Source organism: Microcebus murinus, chromosome X (genome assembly GCF_040939455.1).
Source record: "Microcebus murinus isolate Inina chromosome X, M.murinus_Inina_mat1.0, whole genome shotgun sequence".
In the NCBI taxonomy this organism is placed as follows: domain Eukaryota; kingdom Metazoa; phylum Chordata; class Mammalia; order Primates; family Cheirogaleidae; genus Microcebus; species Microcebus murinus.
The window spans coordinates 90,589,738-90,608,658 of NC_134136.1; the positions used below are offsets into that span (position 1 = coordinate 90,589,738).

Sequence of the window (18,921 nt, forward strand, 5' to 3'; positions counted from 1 at the left end):
TTTGGTTTGCCTTAATCGGCTACTCTGACACCTGGCAGCTCAGTTGAACTCCTGACAGAAACTGAGGCCAATAGGGTCAAGTAACTAGCCTAACGTTATTAAGTGATAGAACCCAGATTTGAACCCTGGCTGTTTTCTAAAAAGTGTTCTTATACTTTATAAGAATAATGTACATGGTTAGCTGAAAGTAATTAAACCCACAAGATGCGGAGTTCACAAAATGGTAAACTTTAGCATAAGACTTGCTACTCATTGCAAATAATACACAGGGTTCTAGCCCTAATTTTAAATCTGAAGCCTCCTGAACCAAGGAGTATGGTTGCAGGAAATAACTTTCTCCTGGTTCTACAAACTGTAGAAAAATCCCTATAACTTTATTTCTAGATTTGCTTCCCTCTAATGACTCTGAAAAGTGTTGCCTACTCTTTTTACCTGAAAAGAATTCTCTCTCACTAATCTGAACCATGGTGATTTTTTATTGTGAAAATGAGGAACACTGTATTTGGTGTTAACTTTATATCTGGGTATATTCAGTAGTTTCTAGACAACATGTAGCCTGAAAAATGATTCTTCTTTTTTTTTTTTTTTTAAGACAAGAGGGTCTCTCGACCCAAGAGTCACCCAGGCTAGACTTGAACTCCTGGGCTCAAGTGACCCTCCTACCTCAGCCTCTGGAGTAGCTGGGAGTATAGGCACGTGCCACCACACTCAGCTTGATTCTACTTTTACTGTTTGCAGATTAATATCACTCTGCTAGCTTGCTTTGGGTTAATGTTTGTAGGGTATATTTTTGTCCACACTTTTACTTTTTACCTTTCTGTATCTTACTATTTAAAGTGTGTCTTTCATATACAGTACAGACAGACCTAAACTAAGAAATACACAAATAAAACTGACTTTTTTCTTGTATCTGGAATATTCAGTCTCTTTACATTTAATGTAATTACTGATATAGTTGAACTTATATCTACCATCTTATTATTTGTTTTCTATCTGGTCCATCTAGTTTATGTTCCCTCTTTCCTCTTTACTTGCCTTCTTTTTGATTAATAAAACATTTGCTACATTTTCCTTACATTGATATTTTGTTAATAATTTTTAAGGTAAATTTACTAAAACTAAAATGCAGACCTTAAACGTATAGTTTGATAATTTTTGACAAATTTCATAAACTTAGTAAGTATACATGTACAAAGTATACACTTAGATAACCATCACCCCAATCAAGATATAGAACATTTCTATCATTCCAGAAAGTTTCCATGCCCCTTTCCAGTTAACACCCCCCCAAACATATATTAATTTCATAAGGTATTTACTCTATTATGATTTTTTCACACATCATGTTTATGAGATTAATCCATGTTATTGTTCCTTTTTATTTGAGTAGTATTCCATGGTAGGGATATAAAAACACAATTTATTCTGCTATTAAGGGACATTTAGGTCATTTTCTTCAGGAGCTATTATAAATAAATCACAAAAACTGATGTACAAGTGTTTCTGTGGAAATATTTTTTCATTTATTTTGAGTAACTACTTAGGAGTGCGAAATCATAGAAGTTCCTATTACATTTTAGTGTTTGACTTACATATTACAAAACACATTTTTGTCTTGTTACATCGTAAAATACAAATATTTTTTCATTTTCCTGATACTTGTAGAACTTAGTAACTCTTAAAACGCATTTGTCAGTATTGTCATGCATTAGTTCCAAAAATAGCTTAAACTCAAGACATGACAATTGTTTTGTACAGAATTGTTCATTTATATATGCACACTGTTACCTTTTCACGTGTTCATTTCCCCCTGCATTTCCATGTTTCACCCAGTATTATTTTAATATTTCTTTTAGAGAAAGCCTGCTGGAAAAGAATTCCTTTAGTATTTGTCTGAAAATGTCTTTATCTCATTTTCCTTTTTGAAGCATATTTTTGCTAGATATAGAATTCTAGGCTATTTTTTATAAGCAGTTTAAAGATGTAATTCCATTGCTTTCTGGTTTTGTTTCTGACATCAGATGTCAGTTATGTTGTAACTCCTTTGAAGATAATGTGTCTTTCTTTCACCACTTTAAGATGTTTTCAATGACTTTATTAGCAATTTTTCAATGATGTGCACAAGTGTGGTTTCCTTTTTTTATGCCTACTTGAGATTTTCTGAACTTGAATCTCTGGGTTGATGTCTTTCATCAGTTTTGAACAAATTCCCAGCTCTTATCTTTTCAAATATTGCTTTTCACTCATCTTCTTTCTTCTTTTTCTCTGGGATTTCAACTGCATGTATGTTCCACATGTTTATTATTTAATATATGCTGATCCTTTCCTCATTTTGTTTTTCCTCTCTGTGCTTCAGTTTATTTTATATTGGCCCATATCCCAGTTCACTAATTCTGGACTCTGTGATGTCCCCTCTCCTGATAAACTTATTCACTTTTAATTTCAGATATTGCATTTTTCAGTTCTGAACTTCCTACTTGACTACTGTTTAGGTTCCAACTGTTTTAAATTTCCAAACTTTCATCTTTTGTCTTTTTCCTCTATTTTGACTTAATATATTATTTTAGTGTTATCTGCTAACTTCATTTATCTGCCACATCTGTGGATCTGCATCCATTTTTTCTCTTAACAGCCATTCAGTCTTTCCTCTTTGCCTATCTAGAAAGTATTACACTGTGTACCAGACAGTATATATATTAATAGAAGAACCATAAAAGTTCCAGATGATTTTAACTTTCACCAAAGATTTTCCTTTTGTTTCATTAGGCAATAACAGTGAGTGGCTAATCAACTCAATTCAATTAGAAATTGTGCTTGATCAGGGATATATTGTAAGTTTAGTAAGACTCAATCTATTTCCAGTATGCTCCTGTTCCTAGATCCTGAAGGATACACATCTCCTCAGCCCAGGAAGTTAACAGAGATAGTTCTGACCTTCCAAGTTTTCAGCTTTAGCCTCCTACTCATTCAGCTCCAAAACATGGCAAATGTCTTAAAGGGGAAATCAGCCATGTCATTTAAGTACAGCAGTGTCAGCATCAACTGTGACCCTGTCAGAAATGCAGTCTCAGGCCCCAACCTACACCTGCTGAATTACAATGTAGATTTCAACAAGATCCCCAGGTGATATGTATGTATGTTAAAGTTTGTGAAGCACTGGCACATTACATTGTCAAAACAAAGATGCCATTGCCAAAGAAAAATCTGTGAAGCTGTGCTCCCTGAAATGGTCAAGCTGATTTGCTGCTTATGTAAAGCAGTGGCTCTTAACCCTGGATGTACATCAGAATCACCTAGGGAACGTTTAAACTGATTCCAATGTCCAAGGCAGAACCTAGGCCAAATGGATCAGAATTTTTTCAGTGAGGCTTAAGATCAGAAAGACATTTTAAGAAACCCTTAGGTGACGTGCCTGAGAAGCATTAGTGTAGAGCAGCAGTTCTCAAACTTGTGTATGCATCAGAATCACCTGGAGGGCTTGTTAAAACACAGATTACCAGGCCTCACTCCCAGTTTTTGATTTAGCAGGTTTGGGGGAGGGCCACAAAATTTTTGTTTCTAACAAGTTTCCAGATGTTGCTGATGCTGTTCCTTTTAGGATGACACTTTAAGAACTGCTGATGAAGAAAAAGAAAACTGACTGAATTGGAAACTCAAAAGGGTCTCTCAAAGGCAAAATAATTCATCACCTCCCACCCATGAGGATGGCCACTATCAAAAGAACAGATAATAACAAGTGTTGGGGAGGATACAGGGAAATTGGGACCCTTGTGGCTGTTGGTAGGAATGTAAAATGGTGTAGTCATCATAAAAAGCACTATAGTGTTTTCTCAAAAAATTAAAAATAGAATTATCATATGATCCAGCAATCTCACTTCTGGGAATATATCCAAAAGAACTGAAGGAAAGATCTCAAAGAGATTACTTGCACACCCATGTTTACTGCAGCATTATACACAATAGCCAAGAAGTGGAAGCAACTTAAATGTCTATCTACAGATAAACAGATAAAGAAAATGTGGTATATACATACAATGGAATACTATGGCAGCTTTAAAAAGAGTTACATGCTACAACATGAATGAACCTCAAGGACATCATGTTAAGTAAAATAAACCAGGCACAAAAGGACAAATACTGTATGATTCCACTCATATGCAATATCTAAAGTAGTCAAAATCATAGAAAGTAGAAAAGTGGTTACCAAGAGCTGGTGGATGGAGAGGGAATTAATGTTTAATGGGTAGAGTTTCAATTTTGTAAGATGAAAAAGTTCTAGAGATGTGCGCACAACAATGTGAATATACTTAACACTATTGAACTGTATGATAAAAAATGTTTAAGGTGGTAAATTTGATGTTAATTTTTTAACCACGACGAATAAGGCAAAATAATTCATGTAATCAATTTAAAAAAAATATTTGCTTTAATATACATGTATATGTCATTTTAATTTTTTGAAAAAAATGTATTTCTAAAAGGGTTTTGAATATAATTATTTTATGGGTTCACCAATATAATAAAACCAATTTTTCCATCAAGAAATACTTCAGACAAGATCGGGCGCATTCAGGGTGGACAAGAAAAAAATCAAACAACTCCATCAAGTAATGGGCAACAGAAATGAACAGAAACTTCTCCAAAGAAGACAGAATAATGGCCTGCAAACATATAAAAAAATGCTCAACACCTCTAATCATCAGAGAAATGCAAATCAAAACCACAATGAGATACCACCTAACCCCAGTGAGAATGGCCTGTATCAAAAAATCCCAAAACAACAAATGCTGGCGAGGATGTGGAGAGACAGGAACACTCTTACACTGCTGGTGGGACTGCAAATTAGTACAACCTTTGTGGAAAAGAATTTGGAGATACTTCAAACAGCTAGAAATAGAAAGATCATTCGACCCAGCAATTGCATTGCTGGGCATCTACCCAAAAGAGCCTAAGACATTCTATTATAAAGACATCTACACCCGATGTACCATGTTTATGGCAGCACAATTCACTATTGTAAGGTCATGGAAACAACCCAAGTGCCCGTCAATTCAGGAGTGGGTAATTAAAATTTGGTATATGCTCACAATGGAATATTATTCAATTCTAAGAAACGACAGTGAGCTAGCACCGTTTATGCTATCCTGGATTAAGCTTAAACCCATTATCCAAAGTGAGGCGACACAAGATCAGGAAAATGGGCTCCACATCTACTAGCCATTAAATTGGTACTGACTGATTTAAACTATGGTGCTCAAATGGTGGTAGTATTCACCAGGGATTCGTCAGGGCAGGGGGGGGACCCACATCCTAGGGATGAGGTGAGCATTGGGGGTGGGGGAGGGAATACCTCTAACCCTTCTTAAGGAGAGGCAAAGATATATAATGTAACCAAAATGTCAAAAAAACCACTTTTATCAGGTGGGAGGCAGGTGGGAGGGGGGAGGAGGGGAAGGGTGCATACTTACATAATAGGTGCGGTGCGCACCACCTGGGGGTTGGACACTCTTAAAGCTCAGGCACGGCGGCGAGGGGGGGGGAGCAGGGGCAATATATGTAACCCTAATAATATTTGTACCCCCATAATATAATGAAATAAAAGGAAAAACGAAAAGAAATACTTCAAAGTCAATGATTTAAATATTCTGGATCTTTTTTTGCTGTTTAAAGTGCTTTGGTTAGAACTTCCTTGTGTATATATTTCTCTCTGGGATTTTCTCTAAATCATGAGGTAAAACACCATTATAATACCACTTTAATATCACAACTACCTCCAACATGAATATCCTTAGCTTTTATCAGATCCCCAATAGGGCCTCTTGCCCCAAATTAAGAATGACTGCTCTTAGTATCCCTACTAGATATAGTGTCCTATAAGGGCATCCCCATGGAACCCCAGTAAAATTTGTATTAATTAATTACCTCAGTGTAGCATACAACTCTGTGCCACTGTGTCTCCCATTAAGACTTCGTGAAAGCCACGAAAAGAGTCTTAAGTTTATCTTTATTATCTCCAGCATCTAGATGTGCACAACGATGTATTCAGTGAAACCTCAATAGACACATAACTGAATAAAGGATCTCCATATCCCCTTTCACTTCATACACCATTGATATTTTGTAAGAAATGAAACGTTTTCTATAGATGTATCATTTGGAAAGATTAAAATAGGCACTGGGTACAAATAGAAAACATAATTCTACCTCCCTTTCTTCTCAAATGATGCAGTATTCATCCAGAGTAAAGACGTAAATTTTCCAGACTAGACAGCTCACATCTTTGCCTGGAATTCCAAGCCCTCTACTGTGGTGACCGCCAGCCATCAACAAAAACTCCGAAGACTCTCAAGACCTTGACATGTCTTGAAAAGAAGCTACTTTAGGGCTAGAGAACTGACACTTTTCATTTTTTAAAAATCCCCAAAATATGAACTAGCAATGGTAGTGACATAATTCTGGAGAGTGATGTTAGTTCTAACAAAGACAACTGAGAGGAAATAGGGAACAGACACACAGTATATAGACATAGTTGGAGGGAAGTAGTGAAGAGATAAAAAACTCAGCTGGGGCCACCAAGAAACTCTAAGAACCTACCTGCCCATTACAGGATTTAGGATGACATAACCTACATTTTCCCTGATGTTTCAATTATATTAGCAGATTTATACTTTTATGGAATTGTGTATTTCTTATAAACCCCCCTTTTAACAATAAATGCATCTTGTTAATATAAAACTGTCAGGAAATGGCAGTGTTTTATTACAAACTAACTTTATAAGCAGAATAGCATAGGGGTGAAAGAGCAAAGGTTCTATAGCTAGACTGGAGGATTTGAATCTTGGCTCTGTTCCTTATTAATTGGCTCTGTTCCTTATTAACTATATGACCTTGGATATATTATTTAACTTTTCTGGGTCTCAGTTTCTTTATCTGTAAACAAGAGTTAGTTAATAGTACACATCTTAGAGCAACATTGCCCAATAGAACTTTCTATGACAATGGAAATGTTCTACTCTTTACTGACCAAATGGTAGCCACTTAGCCCCATATGACTATTAAACACAGGATATGTGGCTAGAGCAACTAAGGAACTAAATAACTTTATTCTATTTTAACTGATTTAAATGTAAATTAATTACATGACTAGTGGTTACTATCCTGAGAAGCACAGTTTTATAGAGTTGAAAAGATATGAGTTAATGGGCATTCAGATCAATGTCTGGCACACTATAATCAATAAATGTTCACTATTGAAATTACTTAGCGTGCCACATAATTAAAAATTGGTATGGAAGTGTGGGTTATAGTTTTCTTCAATACTTTTTCTTCTTATTGTGGATGATTCTTTTTCTTACTATCTATATTTCCTGTTATTTCCCCTTCCAGGTGGCACTGGCTTTAAGAAACACCTGACTAATCTACACACAAAGCCCTACCTGCCCTTCCTGGGCCTAACAATATGTATTACACGTTCAGTTTTTCTGAAGATTGTGCGGACTATTAAGAACACATTTGATCCTGGCTCCCTTCAGACTCTATCTCCTCCAATGTTTTTACTACTTTTTACAAGAATCTTTCAAGTGTTGAACATACTAATTTCCTGTTTGGATAAATCATAAGAGGATTTTATTATTACACTTGACATAACCAAAGTTACTCAGTCATTCTAAACCTTGAAACATCTTATCAGGCTCACAAAAAACAAACTAAAAATTACCATCAACTTGTTTTTTGATGAAGTTAGAAAGGGTTATCTTTCATTCCCTAGTACATATTAAGAAGAAACCACTCATGTTCTAGCACATATTGGTTTTCTCTGAAAAGGCTACTAGCACTTAAGTTAATAACACTGTGCATCTCTTCTGATATACGAATACTACTCTATTTCCAGAAGAGTCTCATAACATCAAATCAGTTTTTTCTAGCACAAAGACTCCTACAACAATAAAAATTGATAAAGATTTCTTCTTCTGTTCTACTGGAGAGGATATAGCTAAAAATACAAGAACAGTTGTCAGAAGAAATGAGAATTGACAGTCTGAATTCAGATATCTAAGAAATGCACTAGACAGATACGACTTACATTTTTATAACTTTATATTCTAAAATAGGAAATAATGAGAAATAAGTTAAATGATCTGATATACATCTCCTCCTCCAAAGAGGAAGACATAAAAGATCAACTGGTCTAGTGTAATGCCACAGGGAAGCTAAGAAAAAGAGAAAAGAATAATAAAGTTTCTATTTTCAGGTATATACTACTATCAAGTATGTACTAATTTGAATTGTAAACTCAAAAAAAAAAGGAAAAACTTGAGCCACTGCTCAGAAATAAAATGTGCATATGGGGCAGGAGGGTGGGTAGTTCGTTATTATTCTTTTAGAGGTACAAGCATCCTGTTTCTTCACTAGCAAATTCTTTCTGTTCTGGGACTCCATGTGGTTTGTTCTCTGGGATTCTTTTTTCCATTTTTAGAAGTTAGAAATAATTTCAGCTGCAAGTAATAGAAACCTTGATTTATGTAACAAGGAATTTTTTTCTTAAGTAATCAGCAATCCAAGGAAAGGGCGGGATTTAGATTTGATTCAGGGGCACAACGATCAAAAAAATTTTGCAATCCACAGTGTCACATTTATTCTAAGCCTTAATTTCCTTGTGATTGTGAGATAACTGTTAATTTTAAAATAAGGGCCACCTACTTCCAGCAGGACATATAGTCTTTTCCTCACCAAAGAACCAAGTCCTATGCCTCAGTGTGATTAGGCCCAATTTAGGTCTTGTGCCCACCCTAGACCAGTAACAGCGGCCAGAGAAATGTCTTACACTAACTGGCTTAGATTAGTCAGGAGTAACCTCTGGAACTGGGGATGGGGTCCACCTCCCCAATCACATGAACTATGGAAAAGGAAGTTTCCTGAACAAAATGAGCATTCCAGTTTGAAAAAAAGAGGCAAAGATGTGGAAGAGGTAATCAATAGAGTGCATCATACTTCTCTCTTACTCCTGATTGGCCTGGTAATCTATTGCTAAATGTTTCGACTCATTACTAATAGCATGCTTTACTGGCCATAACACCACTTATACTTTGGAGTAAGTGGCTATTGCTGTGGGGAAATGGATAATTAAAGTTAAAAATGCTAAAGAAACTTTCTGGCTGAACCCACGGCCATGATGTTGACCCACAGTTATGCACACAGGTACTTTTGTCCAGCATAGTATCTACTCAGAAGTGTAGCACAGTAAAAAAAAAAAAAAAAAAAAAAAAACGAACAAACAAAAAACCTAAACAGCAAGAGCATGGTAGGTGTCTGATTTACTGCCCTTATGAACATTAGGATCTGGCACCTTACCGAATAAAAAGGCAAGACAGGATTATTGAAATAAGGTCCTAGAGAATGACCTGATCATTAGCATTACAAGGATACTCACCACAGTAGGGTTTTACAGGACAGGGCTATTTTGTTGAGGCAGTAAGCAATTCAAGCAACAGATATAGAAAACCCCAAAATATAAAACAAAATAAACCCTTAAAGAATTAAGTATATTGTTTATGTGTCAGCATTCTTTCCACTGTCCTACTCTTTTTTTTTTGTAGTAAAATCCTAAAATTCTTCAGATGGGGTTATCTAAGAAAGAGCTTTCACTCTCAAATTCTTAGCATGGAAAGTAATGTTTTTGCAACTTAGAGGATAAGGAAGAAAAAGGATTCCTCTCAATATTTTCCAAGTTTTAGGCAATAAAAAAAGGAGAAAACAAAGCTTTACACAGTTGACTAACCCAGATAGCTGAATTTTTTGCTTCTATTGGAGAGAGCAGGTAGAAATATAAGCTAATTAAATCTTTTCCTAAGACTGGGAAAAACTGAGTAGTCAATTCTATATGGTATAAATAGAGATGCTATCAGGACAATAAGAGATTCACCTGTGTATTAGAATTCTTAAAGGGTCTGTTGTTTTTTAATTTGCAACAAGGGTATAGGATCTAGGTGTTTTCATGCATCCCCTTAGCTTTGTTCCTAAACAAAACTTTTAATTCAGTAATGTGGGTTTGAGAGAACTGTTTTGGACAGTGTGGATTTGGAAGGACTGTGTTTTTGAGGCCTCAGATTTGTGAGCAGGGTAGTAGTCAGCAGAATATGCTTGCAGATGCAAACAGAACTCAATCATGTAAGTGGTGAGAATATCATTTCCTCAGACTTTGGCTTTTCTAGTTTGTAGTAAGTAGAAAAAATACACTGGAGTACAAAACTCATTTGTAATGAAGTTATTTGGTGTATATAAATACTTTTTGGTTGCACTGAGAAATAAAAAATAAGTAGAGGGCCGGGCACGGTGGCTCACGCCTGTAATCCTAGCTCTTGGGAGGCCGAGGCGGGCGGATTGCTCAAGGTCAGGAGTTCAAAACCAGCCTGAGCAAGAGCGAGACCCCATCTCTACTATAAATAGAAAGAAATTAATTGGCCAACTGATATATATATATAAAAAAAAAATTAGCCGGGCATGGTGGCGCATGCCTGTAGTCCCAGCTACTCGGGAGGCTGAGGCAGAAGGATCGCTCGAGCCCAGGAGTTTGAGGTTGCTGTGAGCTAGGCTGACGCCACGGCACTCACTCTAGCCTGGACAACAAAGCGAGACTCAGTCTCAAAAAAAAAAAAAAAAAAATAAGTAGAGATCTACTTTTTAGTATCCTAACTTCCCTACAGATAAACTATTATGATTAAATCCTGGTTGGTTTTCTGATAGCTTCCATTTTACAATTTAATTCCTATATTTTATACTTGGTTGTTCTTTCCAAACACATCATGGGCAGTTTCTAAAGACAGCACATAACACATACTGTTTCCAGATTTCCACAATTAATCCTGAATTTATTTTATTTCCATTTGTAGAAAGTCTGAAATATATTCCATTGACACTTCATAAAGACAGAGCTATAGAGTTCTATCTCAATTTGCAATGGATTACCAGAAGGAGGTAGCATATTATACAGACTATCATAAAAACCAAGACAAGAAACTAATAATCTATATTCTTTAAAAACTATTTGCATCACCAGATCATTATGTATAAGCACTTCTAAGGCATGGGGGGAATTAGCACTTCATAGCTACAAGCATGAGATGCCACTTTCTATAATCATCTTTATTTCTTTCAACTGATGGAAACTTCCATCTCACTTAAGGATTTTGGGGAAACAGGATTTAGGGGAAACAGGATCAGGAACATTTCTTTTGGCCTATATCCTTTTGTGTCTTTTTCTCTCTCCTGACACTTTCTTATTAGTCTAGAATTCTTATTTTTCAAAAAAAGGGGACTAGATTGAAATTTTATCCCTTTGAAATGTATTTCACTGGACCCCTGATAAATCACTTCCTTAGCTAAAGTGAATTTGTACTTACTTTTAAATTTCTAAGTCCCTAAGGGGTCCCATATTCTTTAGGTTCTTTTAGTTAGAATTTTGTATTTTAACATTGCCTAGAGTTGGAATTTTGGATGGCTTAAAAGCATTTTCAATTTTTTAAATAGTGGCCTGTGAGGTATACTTAGCCTTTTGAAAGAGATATGTTTTTCAGAAAAATGCCCTACGATTTTCATATTCCTATAGACTTACTTTCAGAACAGCTTTCTAATAAAATTCAAATTAACAAGGGTTTCAAAAACTTTCATTTTCATGGTCTCACCCTGATACTCTGCCATTTAAATTTATAGAGGAGCTCGATATTTACAGAAACTTGTGAATCCTGACAACTTGCTTAATTTATTTATTTATTTGAAGTTGATTTTTACATGCTAGGTTTTACTAAGCAGCATATAAGAAAAGGATTAAGTTTTTAAAAAGATTTAGACTCAAATACTATTATGTCATTTCTGTCTTCACATATGTGATAACTTTAAGACAGGTTTTCTCCACGTCTGCATTATTGACATTTTAGGCTAGATAATTCTTTGTTGTGGAGGGCTTTCCTGTGCATAGTAGAATGTTTAGCAGCATCTCTGGTCTCCTCTACCAGCTAGATGCTATAGCACCCCTGCCTCACCCCTCCCTGGCCCCACAACTTCTGACAACCAAAACCTGGAAACTATGTCTCCAGACATAGCCAAATGATCCTTGCAGGGTGTGGGAGAAGGAGCGTAGGGAGGTAAAATGGCCCTAGCTGAGAACTGCTGCTCTACAAGGCATACTATTTTGTGCATCAAAACTAAAGATTCTATTATAATAAGCCTCAATATTTTTACAAAAGTGGCATATAGCAAGTGGAACCAAAACTTTATGGCAGTGAAAACATTTTAAAATAACAAACTGAAACTGTAATTATAAATTGGTCAGTTTCTGTGCAGTGAGGTCTGATTTTAACTGTACCTCAGCTGCTTTCAAAGTTATTTCCCTGTAAAGGGCACCACTCACTTTTAGGTTTGTTTCCAACGTTTTCTCCTTTTCTCTCTGAAGTTCTTTTCTGTACCAATGAATTTCTTCCTCTCTGTCTGATAAAGCAGCCATGACACTACTCTTTCCTTTGCTTGCTTCACACCTCTGCACAAAGTTACTTTCAACTTTAGCTAAGGCAGAAGAAAGAGAACCAAGTGTAACCAATTCCTTCTCCAAAGACAATGCCATATGATTAATTAGGAAATCTTCACTTCCTAATTTTAGATTTCTCAAGAAACAGTTCACAGGGAGAACTGTGATGAGATTATGAAGGCACTGGAACAAAACTGTTTGATTCCTGAAATAAAAAACCAAACATAATATTACAAAAATATGCACAGCACAAAGCAGTCACGTACAACATACTAATCAATTTTCATTTATAAACACTAATGATGAATAGAATCAATAATGCATGAAATCATTGATAAAATTCAGACTGCAGCAATCAAATATATGTATTCTATACCAAGTCAGTTAATATTAATCAGATTGTTTTCAATTAAATTTTTTTGCTGAATAATATCAGTATAAAATTTTTAAAAATTTCATTGCGGAGAAGTAAATGGAAATCCCAAAACAATTACTAGGTCCTAAAAAAAGCCAAAAACAAATATAAAATTAAAACAGAGATCTTCAGTTTCTAAAGGAGACCAATCTGTCCAGTCATGCTACACCAAGCCATGGCTCTGACTTGTTCCTTAATAGCACAGAATTCTATGTGGGGATCGCTGTTGGTCCACACATTCATCACACTCATACATACTAACTTATGCAGACCGATTCCAATTTGATGTACATTACCTGGAATAAATTATTAAAATCCCTTCAAATGGTGTTCTTTGTTTCCACTTAAAGAGTGTCCCATAGAAACTTCCTGGCCTTTTACAAAAGCACATTTCTGGAAATTCTTTGATGACTTCACATTTCATGTGTTCTAAGAGGGATGCCTTCACTGAACCCAGGGCATATCTACGTGACGTGATTTGAAAACAAGATTTGTGGAATGCCGCAAGAGGTACAAAAAGATCTTCCATGTGTTCTAAAAAAAAAAAAAAAAAGTCACCAGCTCTATCATGTCATTAAACTCTGTCTATTATCAGATAAAGAGTTCTTAAATTTTTCTAATTCAATTGAATACATGATTTAAAAGTACCAACAAAAATTACCTATAGGTTTCTTCATTGGAAATGTCAGTATGTATTTCCCTCTTGAAAGATCTTCTAGACTTAAAAAAACTCTGCCACACAGAATATAATGATCTTCAGGATAGTTACCATTTTCTCTCTCCCTAATTTGTAGCAGCACAATGCAACAAAATTTATTGAATGCTAAAAGTGGTGAAAGAGATGTTACAGCAGTAATTATCTGTACACATTCTTTCTTAGATGGTTGTTCACAAACAAAGCTTTTCTTTTCCTCTCTATCAAGGGTCAACTTGATCCTTTTTGCCTCGGATCCTATTTCACGTGGCATCAAGTGTGGTTCTGTGAAAGAATCCATATTCAACGTAATCACCCTATTTTGACACTTAATAAGTGGAAAGCTGGAGCCACAGGCTTGATCCATTATCAATGATAAAGTCACATCATTCAGGGACCTGTAAAAAACCCAGAGTTTGGTTTAGTCTCAAAGCTCATTCTTTAAACTCAAATAGATGATTAAATGCCATACAAACATCAATAAAAACCTTTTTATTCTCTCCTTTCCTAGAAAACATCATTTCAAATGTAAAATGTATCAGAGTTAAGAGTAAAAGCCAAACACATTTTTAAAGGTCCTATGATAGCATTTCTCTTACAAAAGGCAAGCAAAAATATTGTAAATATGCTAGATTTTAGAAAAATATTAAGATAAAGGAATGGTATTAATAAAATAATGCCTTGATTTTATTTTTGAGGTAGGTTTTTCTCTCTGCTCTTTTTAAATAAGAAAAAAATTATTTATTATTTCTTAAGAGTGTATTTTGATAATGATTTAGAACGCAAACACCTCTAAACTAGAAATTGCATTTTATGTTCCCCTAAAGTTTGGACTTGAGTTAAATCTGCTTTTTCATAAAGAATATTGTTTATCCTTCAGCAATTCTTTTCAGATTTACATTTCTAACAATTAACAAATACGATACAGGCTTATTTTAGCATATTCCAACATTACCAAAGTTGATAAACAGGTGAGAATGGTGACATGACCAAAGAGAGGATTTTAATGCAGGAATACAAGAAATTTATTTAATATAGGAATTTCACTGTGTATATAGTGGGTTATAATAAGGATTTTAAAAGAGCTTAAAAATGTTAATTTGTAATAATCATATTGTTAGTATACTATTCTATGAATACTGCACATACATTGTGAAATGAAGCAAATGAGTAATTATATTGGTACAACTGAGAATTGGGATTTTCAGTGAGGGAGAAAGGATACAGATGCAAGATTGGTGATAATAAGTAAAAATCTTAAAGTCTTTGGTCTTTATTGGAAGTATCAGCATGGACTTATGCCGTACTTTATCTCAACATAAACAAAACCACAACCAACCAATTTAACAAAAAATGTATTTCCTGCTTCTGCCCACTAAAAAGGCCTAGACCAACAACCCACTCAGGAGCAATGAGCACCTTTTGTGCCCAAACTCTGATTTTAAATTATGAATTATATTTGAGGGTCTAACTAAATAATTGATGAAAAGTTTCTCTTTATAGAAGTATTTTAGCCAGTAAATCAAGAAGCAATAATAGAATTAGAATGCCATCATGTTGCAAATCCTAATTAAACAATGGAACTAAGCAATAATCATCAATAGCTACTGATATCACAAAATGAAAATGATCAAACTTTATAAGGTTTGTAATGGAAGAAAGCAACTATTAAGTATTCTGTTAACAAAAATTCACACATTATTCTGATCTAACTATCTATAGTTTCTATAGTGATCAACTATCTATAATGATCTAACTATCTATAGATAGTTATCATTATCTACAGTTTCTAGATCTAACTATCAATTTAGAGGAAATACAGGAGACAGAGAAACATGTTAGGCAATACCACAGGATCAAATCAGCAAAATCTAGTCCATAGTACTTCATAGGGTAAACCGCCTGATTTCCTCAAAATATACACTCCAAGAAAAAAAAAGACACACAAAATATCCCTATAGATTATAAGGCACTTGGATATATCAGTCAAGTCCAATTAATTTGGCTCATGATTTGAAAAAAATATTTTAAAATAAAGACAAGTAGAAAATTTGAACATTTACTGGGGGAGTTACTGTTAATTTTGAGGAGTGATTATATTTTTGAAGTTCTTACTTTTTAGATACATACACTGGAATAGTTACAGATGAAATAATATGATACTTTTGAGTGCTTCAAAATAATCTGGGAGCTGGGGGTCAGGAATGCACAGAGGTATAGATGAAACAAAATTAGCAATGAGCTGATAATTACTAGAGCAGTGTGATGGGCAGATGGGATCACCATACTATTCTCTTTGTATGTTTGAAATTTTCTATATATAAAAACATTTTTTAAAGCAATTCTGTTTGGTATATTAAGGAAATAAGAAAAGATGGAAAATATATAAGACAATAAAATATGACCAGGCAGTTCTGACAAACTTAACATAACATAAATGCAAACTTAACATAAATGCAAACAATAATTAGAAACTCATGACCGGATTAAATAGCTAAATAGAGAGAACTGAAGATAAAATTAGTGAACAGAATATAGATCAAAAGAAATTATCTAGGATTCAGCACAGAGATATGAAAATACGACAGAGAGGTTAAGTGACATGGAGCATGGAATGAGGTCTAACAGAGGACTCACTGGAGTTTCATAATGAGATAAATACCAGAGAAAATGAGGAAGCATAAATATTTGAAGAAATAATATTCAGGAATTTTCTGAACTGCCAGGAAAAAAAAATAATTTTCAGAGCCAGGAAGCTCAATAACCTAAAGGAGAATAAGAAATTTGCATCTAATCATGTCATGGTAAAAGAGTTAGAAAACGAATAACATAATAAATCTACAGAAAGTAAAAGAAAACAATTTTAAAAATCAGAAATTAATAAATAGGAAACATACAACTAAAAAATCACCAAAAATTTAATTATTTGAAAAGACTAATAAAATGGATGAATCTCTGGCAGATTAATCAAGGAAAAAAAGAAACAAAAATAAGATTTGAAATAAAGAGACTGACAATTACTAACAATATAGTTGATAAATACCTAAGAGGATTTTAGAAACACCTTATGCTAATAAATGTGATAATTAATAGAAAAAATAAGCAAAATGCATTGAAGAATAAATTATAATGTGAATAATTCTATAACTATTAAAAAATAGAATCAGTAGTTAAAAATTATCTCACAAAGAAAATGCCAGATTTCTACTGCTTTCCAGGTGAGTATAAATGAATAACAAAGAATAGATAATTCCACATTTATATAAACTGCTCCAGAGAATAGGTAAAAAGGAAATACTCTTCACTCACTTATAAATTGGTATATCCTTGCTACTAAAACCAGGCAAGTATCGTTCAAGAAAAATTTCAAGCAAATTTCACTCATAAACATATATGTAAATATTCTTGACCAAATGTTAAAGCAAATTCAGCAATGTATCAAAATGATATAATGAACCTGATTATCTCAGGAATAAAACACTGGTTTTACAATTAATTTTTAAAAATTAAGAGAACATACCATATTAAAGAAAAGAAAAACCCAGATAATCAACCAGCTCAAACAGCTTAGAAATTCACTGAAACAACAGAATAAATCCATATCTCAAATCTACTAGATTAGTCTGGATTCCTTACTGGGTTAAGCTGCTCAAATACAATGCCATTGTCTGACTATTACAAGGCACTAACTCATTTCTTCCTCTCTGCTTGCATATTTGTGGTTCAAATATAGTTATCGTAATGCCTGTATTTAGCCTGCTTTGACTTAAAAAAGCTCTTTGTTAGGCTACAGACAGCATACACATTACTTCCCTATCCGTGATTTCAATAACCCCAAAGAGAAAATCCTCTCAGAGGGAGATATTTTGTTATTTAACTAAGTTTTTACCTATCCACTTTGGTCAATAGTCTCTAAATGTTCCCAATACTTCTAAATGTTTTGATTAGAAGGTTCTGTGTGTTATTATTGCTACGCTGAAACTACAGCATTTTGATTTCATAAACCTTATCCTCTTCATATTATTAACTCAACCCATTAAAGTCAAACAGATACTTCTAGAGCTCTACTGGCCGAGAGAGTGGCCACAAGGTACATGTGACTACTGACCACTAAAAATACAGCTAGTTTGAACTGTGATGTGTTATGCATGTAAAATACACACCAAATTTCAAACAGTATGAAAATATAAATTTAAAATATCTCATTAATAATTTTTATATTGATTACATGTTAAAATGATGATTTGAATATACTAGATTAAATAAAACATATTAAAATTAATTTCTCCTGCTTCTATTTAAATCTTTTAATATGACTACTAGAACATATAAAATTGCATGTGTGGCTTGCATTAATTTCTATTGGACAGCATTGTTCTGGAACATCAAGATAGTGTTATCATGTTAGAATTTACTTACAGCTTCAAAGAAGATCTGGTTTTCACTCCAACAACCAAGCTATCATCCATAACACGATACCATATCTTTTTCACCAGCTGTTCTGAATCTTGAAAATAGTCTGGTAACTTTGCATCAAAGATATGGACAGAATTTTCTTCTTCACCCCAAAGTGGAACGAGACATTCCTTACAAAAATATGTTTAAGTAACTGATTACAAAAAAATGTACCAAATATAGCAAAACTAAAAAAAAAAAAAAAATCAGCTTGTGGCCATGCCTTATGCACTAAAGATTTTTAAATAAATTATACTATTATGGATTATATACAATTTACCAAAATAAAATTTATAAAACACATAGAATTAACTATTTATTCAGATCAAGAAGCATGGCATGACTGGGAACAAGATGGGGTATCCAACATAGAGCCAACAAGGAAGTAAACCTGGAGTCCATTTTGAAAAAAGATTTGACAATATGTACCCCGGCTATACTGAAAACAATCCAATTTGTATTTTATCAGTGACTTGCACAAAAGCCTAAAAACTGTAATGAATGAAATTGATAAACCTAAAAACTGTAATGAATGAAATTGATAAACCTATCTTTGGACTGCTTATATTAGTTATTAAGTATGGAATGTCTTATTGCCTTAAGTACTAAGTTTGACAGTTGATACCTCTGACATTTTACCTTTACACTTTTTTTTTTTATTATTGTGAAGGTACATCCTCATTCTTTTGAATGCACATTTTGGCTTGTAATTATCTTTCAATTTTTTTACAGCAATTTTTGTGAAACCATGGATAAGTCAAAAATTCATGTTAGTTTTTAATATGAGTTCCATCATGGAACCAATGCTGCGTCAACAGCTTGAGATATCAATGAAAT

General features: G+C 34.0%; 1 protein-coding gene across 1 annotated transcript in view; it reads right to left on the reverse strand.

The window, feature by feature from the left end:
* Positions 1-10,517: 10,517 nt before the first annotated feature.
* Positions 10,518-18,921, reverse strand: part of FANCB (FA complementation group B) — a 30,686-nt gene continuing 22,282 nt past the window's right edge. The window contains exons 6-9 of the mRNA XM_012784785.3: positions 18,049-18,215; positions 13,597-14,027; positions 13,232-13,469; positions 10,518-12,725 (exon numbers count right to left, since the gene is read on the reverse strand). Coding sequence (XP_012640239.1) covers positions 12,314-12,725; positions 13,232-13,469; positions 13,597-14,027; positions 18,049-18,215 — 1,248 coding nt within the window. The 3' untranslated portion in view covers positions 10,518-12,313. The remainder of the gene's footprint in view (positions 12,726-13,231; positions 13,470-13,596; positions 14,028-18,048; positions 18,216-18,921) is intronic.